This window comes from Onychostruthus taczanowskii, unplaced genomic scaffold, assembly GCF_017590055.1.
Source record: "Onychostruthus taczanowskii isolate IOZ18803 unplaced genomic scaffold, ASM1759005v1 scaffold195, whole genome shotgun sequence".
Lineage (NCBI taxonomy): Eukaryota > Metazoa > Chordata > Aves > Passeriformes > Passeridae > Onychostruthus > Onychostruthus taczanowskii.
The window spans coordinates 294,375-311,940 of NW_024499184.1; the positions used below are offsets into that span (position 1 = coordinate 294,375).

General features: G+C 54.8%; 1 protein-coding gene across 1 annotated transcript; it reads right to left on the reverse strand.

Moving 5' to 3' along the window:
• Positions 1-685: 685 nt before the first annotated feature.
• Positions 686-15,859, reverse strand: ANO9 (anoctamin 9). The gene is made up of 24 exons (XM_041402236.1): positions 15,854-15,859; positions 11,866-11,931; positions 11,554-11,670; positions 11,174-11,310; positions 10,841-10,890; positions 10,531-10,589; positions 10,234-10,316; positions 9,408-9,542; positions 9,211-9,307; positions 8,863-8,923; positions 7,900-7,982; positions 7,519-7,623; positions 6,418-6,582; positions 6,301-6,337; positions 5,700-5,811; positions 5,475-5,532; positions 5,213-5,310; positions 4,906-5,072; positions 4,346-4,498; positions 3,985-4,132; positions 3,438-3,548; positions 3,250-3,343; positions 3,041-3,153; positions 686-713 (listed from the first exon to the last, which is right to left on the reverse strand). The coding sequence occupies exons 1-24, from the start codon at positions 15,857-15,859 to the stop codon at positions 686-688; spliced, it is 2,283 nt and encodes a 760-aa protein (XP_041258170.1).
• Positions 15,860-17,566: the final 1,707 nt, after the last annotated feature.

Consider the following 17,566-nt stretch of genomic DNA (forward strand, 5'->3'; position numbering starts at 1 on the left):
CAGAGGAGGAAGGCAGGAGCAATACCAGGCAGTTGTCCACGTGGGTGTTGTGTTTATTTACCGATGGCTGGTGGCAGCTGAGCCGGGAACAGCTCTCAGGACCAGGCTGAGCCCGGAGCTAAACGCGAGATAACAGCTGTATTTGGCATTTTCCCGTGGAGCCGCGTCCGTGGAGACAGCAGGGTGGAGCTGCAGCCATGTGGGAGCTGTGCCGGGGAGGAGTTTGGTGAAAGGGACTCAAGTGCCCCAGCGTGAGAGTGGAGGTCACGGAAGGCAGTGGAAAAAGAGGCCAAAGTGCAACAAAAGGGCTGGAGAGGGAGCCTGGAACGAGGTAAGTGGTGTCTCCTGTGCTTAAGGAAGTGAGTGACAAGGACCCAGGTGATCTCCTGCAGCACAGCACCCAGGTGCTGCCCTGGGTTTGTCCCCAGTGCCTCTGCTCTGTCCCAGCCGCTCCCCGTGCTGGGGAGGCACATCCCGGCTCTGCCACAGCATCCTTCCTTCCCAAGTCAGAAAGCAGCCTGCTCCTGTGAAGCCACTGTCTTGTCATCACTTCCCAGCTCAGGTACAGCTCGGTCCCAGATGGGACATGTGGCACCGTGTCCTGGGGTTCATCCGGCACCCCTGGCACTGCCAGGCTGGGAAAGGGGCTCGAGTCCGTGTTCTCCTTCTCCTTGGTGAGCGGTGGCTACACCTCGGTGGAGTATTCTGCCGTGCTGGGGAGAGAGGAGAGAGGCGTTGGGAAGGGAACTGTCTGCATTGGGAGGTGTGGAAAAACACTCCAAGCAGGAACAGGGCCTCTTCCCCAAAACAGATGGAGAAAGAATGGCAGGCTGTTTGTGGGAAAGCCCTGTTTTTGGGAAATCCCACAGTCAGTAGGAAGACAGAGATGGAAAGCTGTGACACTGTGGTGTTGGGTTGGTTTTGCACGGCTTGGTTTTTGGTGGCAGCGGGGCACAGAGGTGACTTCTGTGAGAAGCTGCTGGAAGCTTCCATCCTGTCTGGCAGAGCCAATCCCTGATGGCTCTGAAGATGGACATGCTGCCGGCAAGACTGGGACAATCAGAGGTGGAGATGTTGATAACATATGTAAGAAGAAAATCAAAACAAAAAGGGGCACGGTTTTTTTTGCAAGCCAAAGAAGAGGAGGAGGTGAGAACATGTGAAGGAAACAAGATGCAGACACCAAGGCCAGTGCAGAAGGAGGGGGAAGAGCTGCTCCAGGTGCTGGAGCTGAGATTCCTGTGCAGACTGTGGTGAGACCATGCTGAAGCAGCTGTGTCCCTGCAGCCCATGGGGATCCATGGGGGATGCAGGGATCCACCCACAGCCCATGGGGAATCATGGGGGATGCAGAGATCCACCCACAGCCCATGGGGGAGATGAGCAGATGAGTGCCTGGAGGAGGCTGTGATCCAGTGGGAGACCTGGTGGAGAGAGGTGGCCCTACTTCCAGGCTGGAGCAGCCTGTCCTTGTAGGATTGCACCCCATGGAAAAGTGACCCACACCGCAGCAGCTTTAGGAGGACTGTGTGCCCATGGGAGGGACTCACATTGCAGCAGTTTTGGGAGGATTCCTGCTTGTGGGATTGGAGCCGTGGTGGAGAGGGTTGCAGAGAACTCTCTCCTGTGGGGTAGCAGGGGAAGGACTCCTCTCCCTGAGCAGTGGAAGAAAACCTCGGGTGATGAACTGACCAAAAGCCCCAGGCCCTGTCCCCTGCACTGTTGGTGGGAAGGAGGGAAGGGTTGGGGGAAGCAAAGGTGTTTTAAGGGCTCATTTTACTGCTCATTATCCTCCTCTGAGTTTGTTAGTAATAAATTCACTTTGTAGTTCTAAGTTGAGCTTGTTTTGCCCTTGGAGTGTTTTCTCCCAGTCCTTATCTCAACTCATGAATTCTTTGCTAATTTTTTCTCTCCTCTATCCAGCTGTGGCAGCAGAGGGTGAGTGAGTGGCTTTTGTGCATGCCTGGAGTTTGCCCAGTGTCAAACCACGACAGGCTGTCTTAGGCTGAAAGATGTTAGTGGGGGTGTGTGTTCTATTTGCCATCTGTTAGAGGTGGGGCAGTTATCTTCTGTTAATTGGGCAGTTTTATCTCTTCCACAACCAATCCTCCCTCCGGGAAATACCTTCTGTTAATGGGCCATTGAGTGTCCCTGCACTGCTGATAAAATTACATCATCCATTGGGAGATGCTCCACCCAGAGGGAGGAGCCAAGCATTCCTACCAGGATATAATCAGAGATGTAGAACATCACAGCAGCCTTTCCCACTGGATTCCCAGAGGAGCAGCTTTCTTCTCCACTGGATTCCCAGAGGAAAACCAGGTCCATCTACCCCTGGAGCACCCCTGGAGCTTCAGAGGGAAACTCCACCCTTCTACAGGATCCCTGCTCCAGCAGAACCACAGCTGGCACTCCAGGAGGGCTGCAGCCAGCATTTAACGGGACTGCTGCCAACATCCTGACCCACAGGGTGTCAGGTTGTATTCTGACTCTGTCAGTGGTTTGTTTTCTTTTTTATACTCTGACATTTGTATTTTTAGTTTTCCTAGTAAAGAACTGTTATTCCTATTCCCACATCTTTGCCTGACACCCCCTTAATTTCAAAATTATAATAATTTGGAGGGGGGGGTTTGACATTTTCCATTTCAAGGAAGGCTCCTGCCTTCCTTAGCAGACACCTGTCTTTCCAAACCAAGACACAGGTGTTTCCTGAACCCCACTATCTGCTCCCATTGGGATTATGGGCAGCAGCTGGGACGGGGTGGCCATGGAGAGGGGTCAGGCTGAGCCCTTCCCAGAGCAGGGCTTAGTATGGGACAGCAGCACTGGGGCAGCTACAATGGTTCTGTTTCCTACTGAAATACTTAATCCTTTCTCTTTAAACAAAGTTTAGATGGAAAACCTGGACCAAGTCCTTCCTTGGGCAAAATCGCTTCTTGTTTTAACTTGAAGCTTTTCTTTTTCTGAAGGAAGAGGGGCTCCAGAGCAAGACAGATCCTGAAACCTGGCAACCCCTGGCACCTTCCAGGGCATCACCCACCTCAGTTCATTACGGAGATTGCTGTGTTTTTCCGTCAGAATTTTGTTCTTGACCTTCTGGGGGACATCGGGGATGTACCAGGCTGCGATCAGCTTCACGCACAGAGCCACGTGCTGCGGGAAGCAAAGGCAGTCAGGGACTCCCAGCCTGGGCACAAGGCACAGGTCCAACCCCTTTCCCAGCCCTCTCCTGCCTCCCTGGGTGCCCACCTCGAAGAGGATGAGGAAGGCGAGCCGGGCTGCGAAGATGTGCCAGAACTGGACGGTGTAGGTGTAGTCGTCAGCATTCCGGTAATCCCGGTACCTGCAGCACAGCTCCGTCCGTGCCAGCCCAGGCCATTCCTTTCTGGCCTGGATGTCACGGTGAGGGATATGGGGTGGCAGGGGGCTGCTCTTACCTGCACTCCTTGATCTGCTTCCCTTTAAATTCTGGCAGCACCTTGGTGTGGGGCTCGAAGTCCTGGATGTGGAATACGGAGAGGCTGTTGTTGATGTAGCCGGTGGAGCAGCTGTGGGGAAGGACCGGGTTTAGCATGGATTGTACCTCCTGCTCTGGGGAAGCAGAACGCACCTGGGGCTCTCACTGCCCACCTTCACAAAGCCTGGTGGAAATGGAGGGCTCAGAGGCTTCTGTCCAGTTTGAGTGAACTGGGTCAGTCAGCCAAGGCTTGGAGAAACAGGGGGAGGGCAGGAGAGAGCATGTGCCTGCATCCTGGGAATCCTATAGTGCTCCAGTGTTACACACTGCCCTTTCCATTCAGTTTACCCATCACAGGGATTGTGTGATGATGCCATGTGGGAATGTTCCCCTGCTCCCCTTTCCCCCCCACTTTGCTTTGGGGGACAGCTCAGCTGTCTTGTGCTCCTGCAGTGGTGGCACTGAGGCAGGGGGGGACAGGGCCGTGGGGATGCTGTGGGCAGGGACTGTCTCAGAACTGAACTCACTCCATGCTGGTGTGGTTCTCCCTCATGCAGGGGCTGTACATGTACTTGTAGACCTGCACGGGGATGAAGTCGGAGGTGATGGCGATCACCAGCCCGTTCCCAATGACAGCCAGGATGCCAATGGCCTCTAGGACCTGCAGCCAGATCCCTGTGGGAGAGGAGCAGCCGGTGAGGTCCCTCTGCCAGCTCACTGCCACCATGCCAGCTCAGGACAGGTCAAGGAAGGAGCCTCCAAGCTGCGCTTCAGCCTCTGGCAGAGTCTGAAGCAGCTTGTCCTTCCCCGACTCATGGCTCTCCCTGCACTGTCCCAAAGCCACGAGGGCTCAAGGGCTCAGCCTGGTGCTGGCAGGACCCCTCTCACCGATGTCCTTGGCCTTCCTGGGCACCATGCGCCGGCGCAGCCGCATCATCTTGATGGCGTCCATGTGGATCTCGATGACGTTGTTGATGAGGGCCAGCAGCGGGGCCAGGGGAAAGGCTGCCACGAAGATGGTGGTGAAGCTGTACTGGATCACTGGGGAGGGACAAACGCAGGGTGCTGGTGTGAAGCCACCGCAGAGGGGACATCCCCCTCTGCTTGGGTTTGTCCTGCTTGGTGGCTTGGGTCAGAGGAGATAGCCACATGCTGGGGACACCCAGCTCTCACAGGGCTGTCAGAGGGTGGGATCTGTGGGGACAGTTGAGCCAGCCAGCCACAGGCACACCCTGGGGTTACAGCTGTGGCCCTGGAAGGAGAGGAAGGTCCGAGGCAGGCCCCAAAAGCTAGCACAGTTGCTTGCTGTCTGTTGTGGGAATGATCCTGGTGTCCCAGGGGTCTCAGAGTGGGGCTGGGTGTGATGCTGTGGCTCCTTGCCTGTGTACGGACTCCTTAGCATCCATCACTCCCCAGCCAAGGAGCACACATGGATCTGTTCCACGTACCTATCTCCAAGTACTCGTTGAACAAGCTGAAGACGTTGACCTCGTTGAGTTCATAGTTATTCAGCCACTGCCTTTTGCAGGGGTCCTCTGCTTCCTCCTCCTCTCCTAACATCAAACTTCTCTTCTTGGGGTGCTTTTTCTTCTTCCGTAGCTGGTGGGATATCAAGCTGCAGGGGGAGAAAGGGATTTGTGTGGCTGCCTGCAGAGGACAGCAGGGTTGGGCTGCTGCCAGCACATCCCTGGAGGAAGGGGAAAGGAAGAAGACCAGGGTTCCTCTCTGTGTAAAGTGTCAGTGTGGGAAGCTTACGGGATGAGATACTCCATGATGTTGCTGATGGTCTGCTTGAGCACCATGATGACAGCCATCTGGATGAAGAGGTCAGTGATGCAGCCGCTAGGGTGGCACTGGAGGGGACGACAAGAGAGGGGTAGTGCCCTGCAAGCAGGGTAGGTGGGCCCGAGGGACCCTTTGGGAGGTGCTATGGGAGAAAGCTGAGCTTCCCAGAGGCTCCCTGGGCAGTAGGGAAAGGAAGAGGAGGAGCTGTTTGTGGGGTCAGGGGGTGCCTCACCTCCTCCAGCCTCCAGTGGCCAGCGATGCGCACGTAGTGCCCTGGGTGGCCATTGATCCTGAGCAAGGAAGCAACAGTGATAGCCATGGGGTCATGGCCCTCCTGAGTCCCAGCTGGGGTCCCTGTGCCTGGTGGGGAGGGCAGAGGGGCTGGGCTGTCCATATACCCTGGGGAGAGTCAGGAACACCCATCCCAAACCCTGGCTGCCCTGCGTTCTCCACTCACCGTCCCAGGAAGAAGGCAATGTAGATGAGCGAGGAGAAGTTTGTGAAGAACTGAAAGAGGAAGATCTTCACAGTGAAGTTGTTCTCCCGCTGGGAGAAGGTCCGTGGTTTCTCTAGGAAAGGGAGCAATGCCCAGGGGCTTGGTCAGAGTAGTGGGACGTTGCCCTGCTCCCCCATGGGTGCCACCACAGCTCTGAAGGTCCAAAGGGCATCTGCCACTCATTAAGCCTTCCCTGCCCTCCACCTGAGCCTCCACCTCTGATGGAGGTAAGTCCAGCCAAGCAGGAAGGTCCCTCAGAGCCATGAGATGAGGGAGAAGGGGCCTTAGAGCTGAGAGGAAATCCATGTTGTGACCTCTCCTGGAGCTGGGGTGGCTTCCTGCTCATGTCAGGTCTCAGCCCTGTAGGATGACTGTCCCTGCAAAGCTGGCTGTGGGACAGCAGGGGGGCCACACGTGAGTGTGTGCTGGGGGGCTGCTGCCCCCCTGTCTGGAGCTGCCTGGGAACTGCCTTGTGCTGGTGAAGGGAGGGAAGGGGATGGGAGGCTGGCTGTGCTCAGGGACAAAAGGGTGCTGCAGGCGGGACACACCCCATTTCCCTTACCCAGGTCGCAGAGGAAGAGGGCCACGTGCCAGTTGACCTGCAGGACAGAGGGACACGATGAGCGTGGGGGTGGTGTCCATGGGGAAATCCTGCCAGGCACGCCGTGTGGCTCCTCACCTTGGTCATGACGACGATGGTGATGTAGTGCAGCACGGCCCCCGTCATCACGGCGATGATGTCGGCGTGCTTGCTCAGCAGGCTGACGTCGCTCTGCGTGAACAGAGCCATGGCCACCGCCCGGTAGATGACGAGTGCGTGGGCGATGCCGATCAGCACCATGATCTGTGGGGAGGGAAGGGAGGGGTCGGGAGCCACCGAGGGCACGTGCTCCATCACACCTGATGGAGGGCCCTGGAGGTGGCCTCAAAGGCCAACCAGCACCCTTCGGTGGAGGCCGACAAGTTCGTGGGTGTAGTGATGGGAGAGGGGGTAACGAGTACAAACTGAAGGAGGGGAAATTTAGGCTGGATGTTAGGAAGAAATTCTTCCCTGTGAGAGTGGGGAGATAGTGGAACAGGCTCCCCAGGGATGTTGCAAATGTTCCAACACTGGCAGCGTTCAAGGCCAGATGGGACAAGGCTTTGAACCACCTGGAGTAGTGGGAGGTGTCCCTGCCCATGGCACAGGGCTTGGGACTAGATAAGGTCTCTTCCAACCCTTAACATTCTGTGATCCCAGGATTCTATGTCTCCACCTGAACCAGTCTCCAATGACCCACAGCAGGGATTGGGATACACAGCAGTGCATTGGGATTTGCCTCTTCCTGCTATCCATGTCACTGCCTTGATCCTCACTGCAAGAGCAGAGCCTTCAGCCCATGTTCCCAAAGGGTGGGAGGCCCCTGCCATCAGCACAGTGAGGGACTAGATAAGGTCCCTTCCAACCCTTAACATTCGGTGATTCCAGGATTCTATGTCTCCACCTGAACCAGTCTCCAATGACCCACAGCAGGGATTGGGATACACAGCAGTGCATTGGGATTTGCCTCTTCCTGCTATCCATGTCACTGCCTTGATCCTCACTGCAAGAGCAGAGCCTTCAGCCCATGTTCCCAAAGGGTGGGAGGCCCCTGCCATCAGCACAGTGAGGTGTGAGCATGAGGAAGCCCCAGGATCCTTGTGATGGGCATGGAACTGCCCTAAAGACCTGGTCTGTGCCTTTGCTCCTTTGGTCCATGTGCCCTTAAACCAAACGTCCCCATTGTCACCTGGCACCTACCATCAGCAGGGCCAAGATGAGGACGATGGTGCTGCGGATGTAGGAGTGCTGGTACAGCCGGGGCTCGTGCTGAGAGTTATTGATCAGCTGCAGAGCCAGCTCCTCCTTAAAAAAAAAAAAAAAATTAAAAAAAATATATGTATATAAAAGTTAAAAATGGGAAAGAAAGGACCCAGCAGCGTTTTGTGCCCCTTGTATCAATGGACATACAGGATGAGCAGTGCTGGAGAAGGACAGGGGTGAGCACCCAACCCACAAGAGCATGGCCAAGCCTGATTGAGTTCAGTCTGGGCAAGGGACCCCTCTGATGTGTCTTTTATAGACCCAGGTGACTCCTGCCCAGAAAGGGGAAGCACCGAGCATGAAAGATGATGTCCTCACCTCTTCCTCATCCCACCCGTACAGGTCCCAGCTGGTGGCCACATTGGCTCTCTCCCTCTTCCACAGCTCCAGGAATACAGTGGCTGGATTGGGAAGGAGAAAGTGAAGTGACACTTAGGAATGGCTCTGAAAGCCACCCCTCTGTCTCCCAGAGAGTCACATCACATCCAACCTGATGGCAAACCAGCCTGGACTGCCCTTGGCCTATGGACAGCAGTCCCCTCTGCACCTTGGTGACCTGGAAGGGCCCTGGACAGGCAGCACTGAGGCAACAGGGATGGTGCAGGTGAGATTTCACTGGCCTGGTCTAGTGTGTCCGAAGGGAATTTGGGATAAGTCACTTTTCAGGTGGAATGCATGTCCTGCACTGCACCCTGGCAAGGCTACACCTCTCCAACTCCAATTCCAACCACCCCTTATGTTAATTGGATTGATGCTCCTGATTGTGTCCCTGTGTGACCCAGGCCATGGACACACTCAGGACTGTGCCATGGCTTCCACAGGTGGGACACCCAGCCCACTCCCGAGGTGGCTGGTCAGGGAACAGGCTGTGGAAAAGCCAGATGACTGTGTAACTAAGGCACTGATGGGATCCCATCATTCCACAAATGGAGACGCCCTACAGTGATTTGGGAAGGTGGAGGTGGAGTCTGGAGGCCCCTCCTTCCTGTGGTTGTGGCTCTTTATAGGCAGCTGCTGGAAAATTGCTGGGTGCCTTTGGGGAGGCTATGTTGAGCAGAAGCTTCAGGTAGGACAAGCTTCAGGTAAGGAATATTTGGGGAGCTGGAGGATATCACCAGGGTGGTTTTGTCTCTTGCTGTGTCTGGAAGGGGAGCTGAAGGCTCTGGAAATGGAGGAGATATAAACCCCTCCCAAAGGGTGAAGCTATGTTGGTGTTCCTTTTTCCACCTTCTGCTCCCTTTCCCAACCACCTGTGCTGGGCACCCAGGCATGGACACCTACCCCAGATGGCCATGAACATGGCAAACACCACCGTGGCCTCGTTATCAATCATGTGAGTGACCTGGAAGAGATGAAGGACGAGTGTGATGGGGCACTGAGGTGCAGGGGCTGTGGTACCTCGGGGTCTTGGCATGCTCATCTCCCCTGAGACAGGTAAAGGTGCTACAGGAGGGCAAAATGCAGGAAGGTGATGGACACTGGGGCTTGTTACTGGTGAAATATTCCATGATGATGATGGAGACTGTGACCTGGGGTGGGGCTTCTTTTTAGTGGTGCGGGAGCAGCATGAGCTGGGAGTGTTTCCCCATCCTTTACCTTGAGCCTGCCCTGGAAAGGGGGATTCCCTACCTTGGCATAGGTGCAGGTGTCAGAGAGGACCCAGAACGAGCAGTTCTGGTCGCAGAGCGGGCACATGATGGTGTTGTTGGCATCACAGATCTCCTTGCTGGAAGAAAGGAGAAGAGAAACCAAGGGGGACAAGGGTGCCTCAGAGCCACCTGCAGAGCTGGATGGGATGTGCATTTTGGCATTCCCAAGGGCCTTACCTCACCTGGCTGGAACTGAAAACAGTAGCCCCAGCTGCGACAGTTGCCAGCCCAGCCAGGGCAGCGAAAATCAGCAGGTAGGTGTACCAGCCCAGCCAGGCAAAGTACAAGGCCACCTTCTCTCCAAAATAGCACCTAGGAGGAAAGGTGAGGTGGGAATTGCAGCCAGAAAGGAGATCTGATTTTGGGAGTCACTAGAAAATGCCCATGGTGGCAGTATCTCAGTTTTTGTGGTGTGAGGAGCATGTTGGAGTCATGGATAAGAAATGACTGACTGAGGGATTGGGAGCCCTGTATCCTGTGCCAGCTGTCAGAGGTGCACCTCTATTTTAAGATCTCCCCTCTCTACCTGAGCCCCCTGGCAGGTTTATAAAGTAACACGTTCTTTTTGCCCTCCTGCCCCTGCCCATGGAGTTAGTTTTCAAAAACAAGAGCTGTGCTCTTTCCTGGGATTTCATGTGGTTGTAGGAGCCCCATGTTGCCTTTACTGCCCCGAGTTCAGCCTCGGGCTGGCTGTGCAGCACTGATGCTCCATTCCCACCTCTTCTGCCTTCTGAATGTGGCTGAAAACCAAACAGGTTGATTACAGTCCTCACAGGGGGTTGTTTCATGCTGCAGGATTAGCAGATGGAGCTCGGAGCCAGAGGGATAACCCTCAGGCTAAGAACTTTGGAAGCTGCAGAGGCAGCCCAGTGCTTGTGAGAAGAGCCAGGTTTAAACTAATGATTTTTAAGACAATGCAGAAGCCTGGCAAAAGGAATTGAGCTCTCTGGGTTTCAGTTGGGACCTCTTGGTTAGAAAGCTCTGCCTCTTGTGCCCGTGTTACCTGATCTCCTCAATTGGCTGTTCCTTAAATAGAACTCTCCAGCGAGCCCACTTCTTCTTCAGTATTTCCCTTATCTCTTCTTGCTGGGGAGCAGAGAAGTTGGTTGGATGCAGGAACATCAGGGCACCCTTAGTGCCCTGCCCAGCTGCAGGGCAGCTGCCGGGAGCTTTGCTGTGCCCTTCACCCGGCGAGCTCCTGGTGCAGCTCCAGTCACTCCCAGGTCCCCCCTGCCCCACCCCATCCTGCTCCTCCATCTCTCCTGGATTTTCCTCCCGGGCACTGTATGCTCAGCCTCACCTTGTGCAGGGGAAAAGCTGCTTCAAACACCTTCTTCTTCATCAGGTCATGCAGCTTCTCTGAGAGCAGAGCAGAAGGGACAGGGTTAGGCTTACGGTTTTGGGGAGACAGAGCAGAGGAACTGCTGGTTCCTGCAGTCCAAATCTCCCAGCCTCTGGATGCAGCAGCAAATTAACTTGTCTGAGCTCCCCCCTTTTCTGTTCTCCCCAGAGTGGCAGGGCAACTGGGATGCCAGTGCCCAGGATTCTTGGGCAGGATTCTTCCTGCAGATCCAGGTTGAACATCACCCCTGTGATCCCCATTCCCTTACCTAAGTCAGACGTCACAGTGTTCTGGAGGATGAAGTGCACCACCCGTATCCTGAATGAGGAGAAATTCTGCTTAAAGGCTGCTCTGGGATACAGACTTGTGTTGTGTGGCTCAGGAAAATGGAGCACAGAAGGGAGAAGGTGTGCACTGAAATCCAGGGAAGCAAGGGAGGGAGAAATGTGGGCAGTGAGAAGCCATCTGCTTTGCACGTGGGAGGTGAAGGAAGGTTCTGTGGAAAGTGAAAAGGCTGGCACAGCTGTGAACTGAGCTGGAAAATGGATGCTGGTGTGGAGAACAGTGAGTGCAGGAGGCTGGAAATCAGCTCAGCACCCACCTGGTGGTCACTGGCACGTCCTGGTAGGCACTGAAGTTTTGCTGCCTGCTGTTGGGGTTTGTCAGGAGACACTGGTATTTCCAGAAGATGTGCTGCGGGGCACGGACTCCGTAAAAGAGCTTTGTGTCCTCAATTTTCTGGTGAAGGGAAGAGAAGGGCTGTTAAAACAGAGCCAGAGAGGCAGGGAAGGGCCTAAGCTGGAAGGGCTGGGGAGTTGTGTGTCCTGGGGCTGGGGTCTTTCTCTGCTGGTTGAGCAAGTGGGTCATTTTCCAGCTCTGATGTAGTGAACAGCTCAATGGTTTGGCCTCCCCCATTTCCTGGGATGCAGGAGCCCAAGTCAGGCCAAGTATCTGCTGCCTTTTCCTCCCACAGCCCCTCACCTTGATGGTGAAGCCCTTCTTGCTCAGCTCATCCAGGAACTTCTTCCTCTTGATCTCCTTCTCACTGCCCATTTCGTGGATGTCACTCACCAGGACAAAATCCCACTTCTCTTCATTCTGCCCACAAAACCAGCAGGGAATTATTAGGGATGGGAGGCAGAGAGCTCTCCTTCCCAGCCCCATCCTCTCAGAGGTTTGGATCCCCATTGTGGCTGTGTAGAGGGGAGCTGGGAATGAGCAAGGGAAATGAGGATTTGTCCCCTCTCTGAGCTGGGCTGGTCTTGCTGCAGATGCAGAAGGAGCAGAGCTTACCGGCGAGGCAAAGGAGTCCGTGTCCTCAGCAGGAAATTCCCTGCAGGGAGTCAGCAGAATTTCATCCTGGTGAAAAGAAAACCAGTGAAGGGAAGGCTTCAGCAGGCTCCCTGGGAGATCCTGTGTTTTCCTCTTCCAGCAGCCTCCAAGAGATGCACAGAGAGGAAGGTAAGAGCAGGCTTGTGGGAAACCTTCTCCCACATGCTCCTGATCACCAGTTTGGGGTCTTGCCAAGCCAGCCAGGGATTTGTGTTTAGGAATGCTGCAGGGACTGCTGCCCTGGGAGGGTGTGCAGCTTCCCCTAGAACTCATTGTGCTCAACTGTGCCCTGGGGCTGTGAGGGATCTGGACCAGGAGAAAAACCCTCCCTCAGCTCTTTCACCTGATGCTGTGACATTTGTACTGGGGAAATGTTTACCTTTCACCCTCTCTCTTCATGCTACAGTGGATTTTACAGACTTTAATCAGCCTTTTCTATTCGTCAGTTGTTCCTGTCAGATAGGGCACTGTTGGCTTTTTGGGGAGGGTGGGGAAGTAGTTTTAAATTCCAGTAAAGGGAGAGTGGAGCGGACATCTGAAGGCTGGCACAACCCTGCAGGAAAGCAGGTGAAAAAAAATTCCTTGGAAAATATGCTGGATGCCTCAGGCTGCAGCCAAGGGACAGAGAGGGGAGGATGAGCTACTGATCATAAAATCATAGAATATCCCAAGTTGGAAGGGACTCACAAGGATAATTGAGTCCAGCTCCTGGCCACGCACAGGACCACGCCAAACATCCATGTGCCTAGGAGTGTTGTCCAAACACTGCTTGAACTCTGGCTTTTGCCTGCTCCCCTCCTGTGTGTCAGTGGCTCTGGAGAGAACAGGTGATTACACTCAGACATCCAAGGGTGCAGATGTGGGGGAGCACAAAGCAAGCATCATGGAATGGTTTGTGTTGGAAAGGACCTTCATGCCCATCCAGTCCCCCCAAGGACACCTTCCACTAGACCAGGTTGCTCCAATCTGGTCTTGGACACTTCCAGGGATGGGGCAGCCACAGCTTCCCTGTGTACCCTGTGCCAGGGCCTCAGCACTCCCACAGGGAAGAATTTATTCCCAGTATTCTGTCTAACCCTGCTCTCCTTCAGCTGAAGCCATCAGCTGCCCCGTGGGGTTTTTTCCCACCCTTTGGTGTGATTTGTGGTGTGTCCCCACAATTATTCCGCTGTTCCTGAGGGAAGGTGACGCAGCACAGCAGCGGGAAGGGGAATGGCAATTCCCAGGGATAGGAATACTGTCACTTGGTGTCACCAGAGACACTGTGACCTAAAAGAGCAGCCAGCCAGACGAGTTCCTCCAGCTGTAATCTTGGCAGCAGAGCCATGGTGGTGCAACTGTGCCCTGATGTAAGATCTGCATCCCGAGCTTTCACTGGAGAATGAGGCCATGGGAGCAGAGAGGCCGGGATGAGGAAAGGCTGAGATATTCTGCCAGATGCTCACTCACGTGGATCAGCCAGAGCACAAGAGCTGTGAGGAGACTGACAAGAATGAGAGGCAGGAAGGCTTGAGGAGAGGGATGCTCTTCCCCTGAGGTGCTGTTGTAACAAGAGCCAGAACTTCTCTTGGATAAAAGATACCCCAGTTGGTAGCAAGAGGCAGGGGGAGGGTTCTGCTGGTGTCACCTGCTCTAGCCAGGTTTGGGGGGCAGGATTGGGTGCAGCAGTTCCCTGTATCCCGGTCTGAGCCCCTCTCTGGGCACAGGGGAGGGGGTGGGAGTCTCTCAGGGATCTGCCTACTGCCAGTCTCTGATGCTGGCATGGATCTGGCCTGGCACACTCTGCTGTTGTGTTGGCTCATTCCTGCCTGGCTGGTTTCTCTTAGCCTCCATGTGCACCAGCCTCATCCTGCAGCAATTCCCTGCCAGTGCCACCTGTGATCTTGCAGATGGATGTGGAGGGGAAGCCATCCTTTGGGTATGGGAGCGTTTTGAGGTGTTCCTAATGCCACCTTGGCACACTTTTCCTGCTGCTGCTGTCCCCAGTAAAGCTTAAGATGAGGTGAAGGGACCTGCTGGCATCACACCTTCTGTTCCCATGTGGCTGCCATCTCCAACACCTGTAGGGATGGTCCTCTTGGGCATCTAAGCATCCCAGCCAGCCCATCCACTTCCTTGGGAAGAGGCTGAGGGGTTACCAAGGTGGGCTCACAAACGGGATGTTGGATTCATCCTGGTGGCTGCTGGGGCTCAGGCTGCCATGCAGGTGCCCAGCTTGCTTTGGGGGCCATATGGGGTGTGTATAGAATCCCAGAATCCCAGAGTAGCTTGGGTGGAAGAGACCTTAAAGCCTGTCCAGTTCCACCTTCTGCCATGGGTGTGGACACCTTCCACTGGTCCAGGTTGCTCCAAGCCTTTCCAGCTTGGCTTTGGACGCTTCTAGGGATGGGACAGCCACAGCTTCTCTGGGAAATCCATTCCAGGGCCTCACCACCCTCCTGGGGAAGGATTTCTTCCCAATAACCCATCTAATCCTGCCCTCTGGCAGTTTGAAGCCATCCCCCTTGTCCTGCTGCTGCAGTTCCTGAAGGAAGGCAGGCAGGGATGTGTGGGCAGGGATAGCCTCACAGGGCAGGGACTTTGGATCACTGCTACCCTCACAACTAATTGTTTTTTCCTGGGAATTAGGGATGCTGTCTGACAGTGGCTGCTGTGCTCTGGCCTTGCAGGGCAGTGGGTGGGAAGGCAGGGATGTGTGGGCAGGGATAGCCTCACAGGGCAGGGACTTTGGATCACTGCTACCCTCACAACTAATTGTTTTTTCCTGGGAATTAGGGATGCTGTCTGACAGTGGCTGCTGTGCTCTGGCCTTGCAGGGCAGTGGGATCAGGTGCAGGTAAGGCCACCTGGGCTCTATCCCTGCTCTCGGGAAGGACAGTTTCAGTTTCACTCCTTCCTGCCCCGTGGTTGGAACAGGATGTGGAGGTGCCGCTGTGCAAAGGTGTAAAAGTGGCACAATGGGAAGCAGGAATTTCCATATTTCCGTGTTTGAAAAGGGTTTCTGTGCCTCCAAGGTGTACCATTGGTCCTTGTCCCCGGCCAGGTAACCCACTGCCCTGAGAGTCCCTTCTGGGAAATGGCCACAGGCGCCCTTGGGCTGTGTTCAGAGTCATCTGTGTGAGTAACTCAGGACAAGGACCTGGATGGGATCTGGCATCCTTGTTTTCCTTTCCAGTCATGGATTGGTGTGGGATTGGGTGGTTCCTATCACCCACACTGAGATGATCAAATTGGTCTTATCTCCAGGATGTTTCTTACGCAGCTTCCCTTGGAGCACTTCCACCTCAGCCATGGCTTGCTGAGAAGTGGGACAGCCTTTGCTTGCACAGACAGATCTCTACCTTTACTACGTGCCCTGACTTTGGAGAGTTTGTCTGACTTTTCCCAGGAAAAAAAACAAAAAACCCACATCTTTTCTTTCAAATTAAAGAAGAAAAAGATCACAGCTCCCCCTCTGCCCTTGCTGTATTCCAGGTGCTGCTGGAACACCTGGCTGCCCTGACTTTGGAGAGTTTGTCTGGCTTTTCCCAGGAAAAAAAAAAAACAACACATCTTTTCTTCCAAATTAGAGAAGAAAAAGATCACAGCTCCCCCTCTGCCCTTGCTGTATTCCAGGTGCTGCTGGAACACCTGGGGCTGTCACCTCTGCAGTGCTCATTCCTAGGTTTACATAAGCTCCATCCATACCATCATGCCCTGATCTGTGCCCTGGCACCTTTGAACTGTGGGGCCAGTGTGACCCCACTGCACCCTGGGATGGTGCATGGGACCGGCAGCACATCCTGCTTTCCCTGTCACACACTTGTGGTAGGAATTTTGTACCTTAAAGGCTAAAAGCAGGTGAGTGGTAGAGATTGGAGGTTAGTGTATCCCGTGTTTCCAAGGCACAGGTGCTCAGAGGTGCTGAAAAGCAGCATCCTGGGAATATCAGGGCAGTTTCTGTTCCTACCTGCATGGTGAAGCGGAGAGCCTTCCTGGGTGTCCCTCTCTCCCGGAGCCCCTCGGGGCAGATCCCTAAGGAGAGCGCTGGTGTGCAGGGTGGGCTGGAGGCTCCTGGGCTCTCTCACGCTGTGGTTTCCCTGCCCAGCTCCTTCGCCCGAGGTCTCAGAGGTCTCATGTGAACCGAGTGGTGCCGTGACTTCCGTGTGGCACTCGTGCCTGCCTTGGGAGGGAGCTGCCTCTGCCTAGCAGTGGGCTGATATCGGGAGGAGGTGAGGGAGCTGCCCTTCACCCTCGCCCAGAGGAGTGGCAAGCCCAGAACCGCCCCGTGCAGGTAGCAGTGCCGAGCTCCTCCTGCCAGCTCCAGGGCGCTGCTTTCCCCTCTGCCCCTCGTGGTGCCAGGGCTGTGTGCGGTACCCTGTGACATCCCCAAGAGGTGCTATAAACTGGCATAAACTGGCTATTAGCAGAAGCTCTGGAAAGCTCTAGAAGTCTCCTCTTGACGCCTCACTGGTTGGTAAAACAGCTGTGGGAGTCGTGTGCTGTTTTCTTCCCATGTGTAATGGTGCTGTCAGTCTGACCTTGAACACTTCCACAGCTTCTCTGGGCAACCTGTGCCAGGGCTCACCACCCTCACAGGGAAGAATTTCTTCCCAATATCCCATCTAACCCTGTCCTCTGGAAGCCATTCCTCCTTATCCTGTCACTCCAGGCCCTTGTCCAAAGCCCCTCTCCAGCTTCCTTGCAGGCTCCCTTCAGGTACTGGAAGGGGCAACCAGGTTACCCCGAAGCCTTCTGTTCTCCAGGCTGAGCAATCCCAATCCTCTCAGCCTTTCCTCATGGCAGAGCTGCTCCAGCCCTCTGATCAACTTGGTCTCCCTCTGGACTTTTCCCAACAGGTCCATGTCCTTCCTGTGATGGGGACCCTGGAGCTGGATGCAGAAGTTCAGGTAGGGTCTCACCTGAGCAGAGCAGAGGGAAAAAATCAACTCCCTACTGGACCTATGGCTTGGAACAGGGAATAACTCTTTTTATTAAAAAAGTGAGAGAAAATGTTACATGTAAGCCAGATCTTGCCTTACACCTGGTTTTGGGGGGGTGGGGGTGGGGGTGTTGCTTTCATTTGGAAATAAGAAGAGCATTTCCTGGGAATAACAGGGGGGTCAATAACTGCTCTGGATTCCCTTGTGCCCTCCAGTGGCATTCCTGTGGGCTGCTATAAAATAAACCAAGTCCTGGGGGTGGCAATCCAGCTGTGCTCTGCTAGGAATGGCAGCCAGCATTTCCAGAGTGGTGCTCCCAGTTAAGCCACCGTGACCCTGTGGTTTTGCCAAGTGCCTTGAACAGGTGCCAAACTAGACCTGGGAATTATTTGGGGGAAAAAAAGAGTTATCTTCCCAATATCCTGCTGTGTGTGAGACCAAGGTGTGGGCAGACCAGGGGTGATCCATGTCCTGGAAATGGAGAACAGGCTGTATCTCTGGGAGAGTGTGTGTGTTTACCCAGAGAGGTGCTTTCCACCTGACGGCGGGGCAAAGGCCTTTGCAATGGGAGCGCTGCCGTGTTCCAGGGAAACGGGGTTATCTGTGGGAGGAACAGCTGTGGCACTCCTCCCACGCTCCTGCTTCTCCTTCCCGAATAGGGCTCAGCTCTCTGGACAGCACAGGAGGTCATGCACCCGGCAGCAGTTCCCAAAGCCCATGGATGTCACAGCCAGTGGGGA

What these genes read in the sequence shown, in the direction of transcription:
- ANO9 (XM_041402236.1), bottom strand. An exon ending in ACGGGTGGGATGAGGAAGAG is followed by an intron (nt 7,624 to 7,899) that starts GTGAGGACATCA and finishes TTTTTTTTTAAG; the next exon opens with GAGGAGCTGGCTCTGCAGCT. An exon ending in CAGGAAGGCCAAGGACATCG is followed by an intron (nt 4,133 to 4,345) that starts GTGAGAGGGGTC and finishes CCTCTCCCACAG; the next exon opens with GGATCTGGCTGCAGGTCCTA.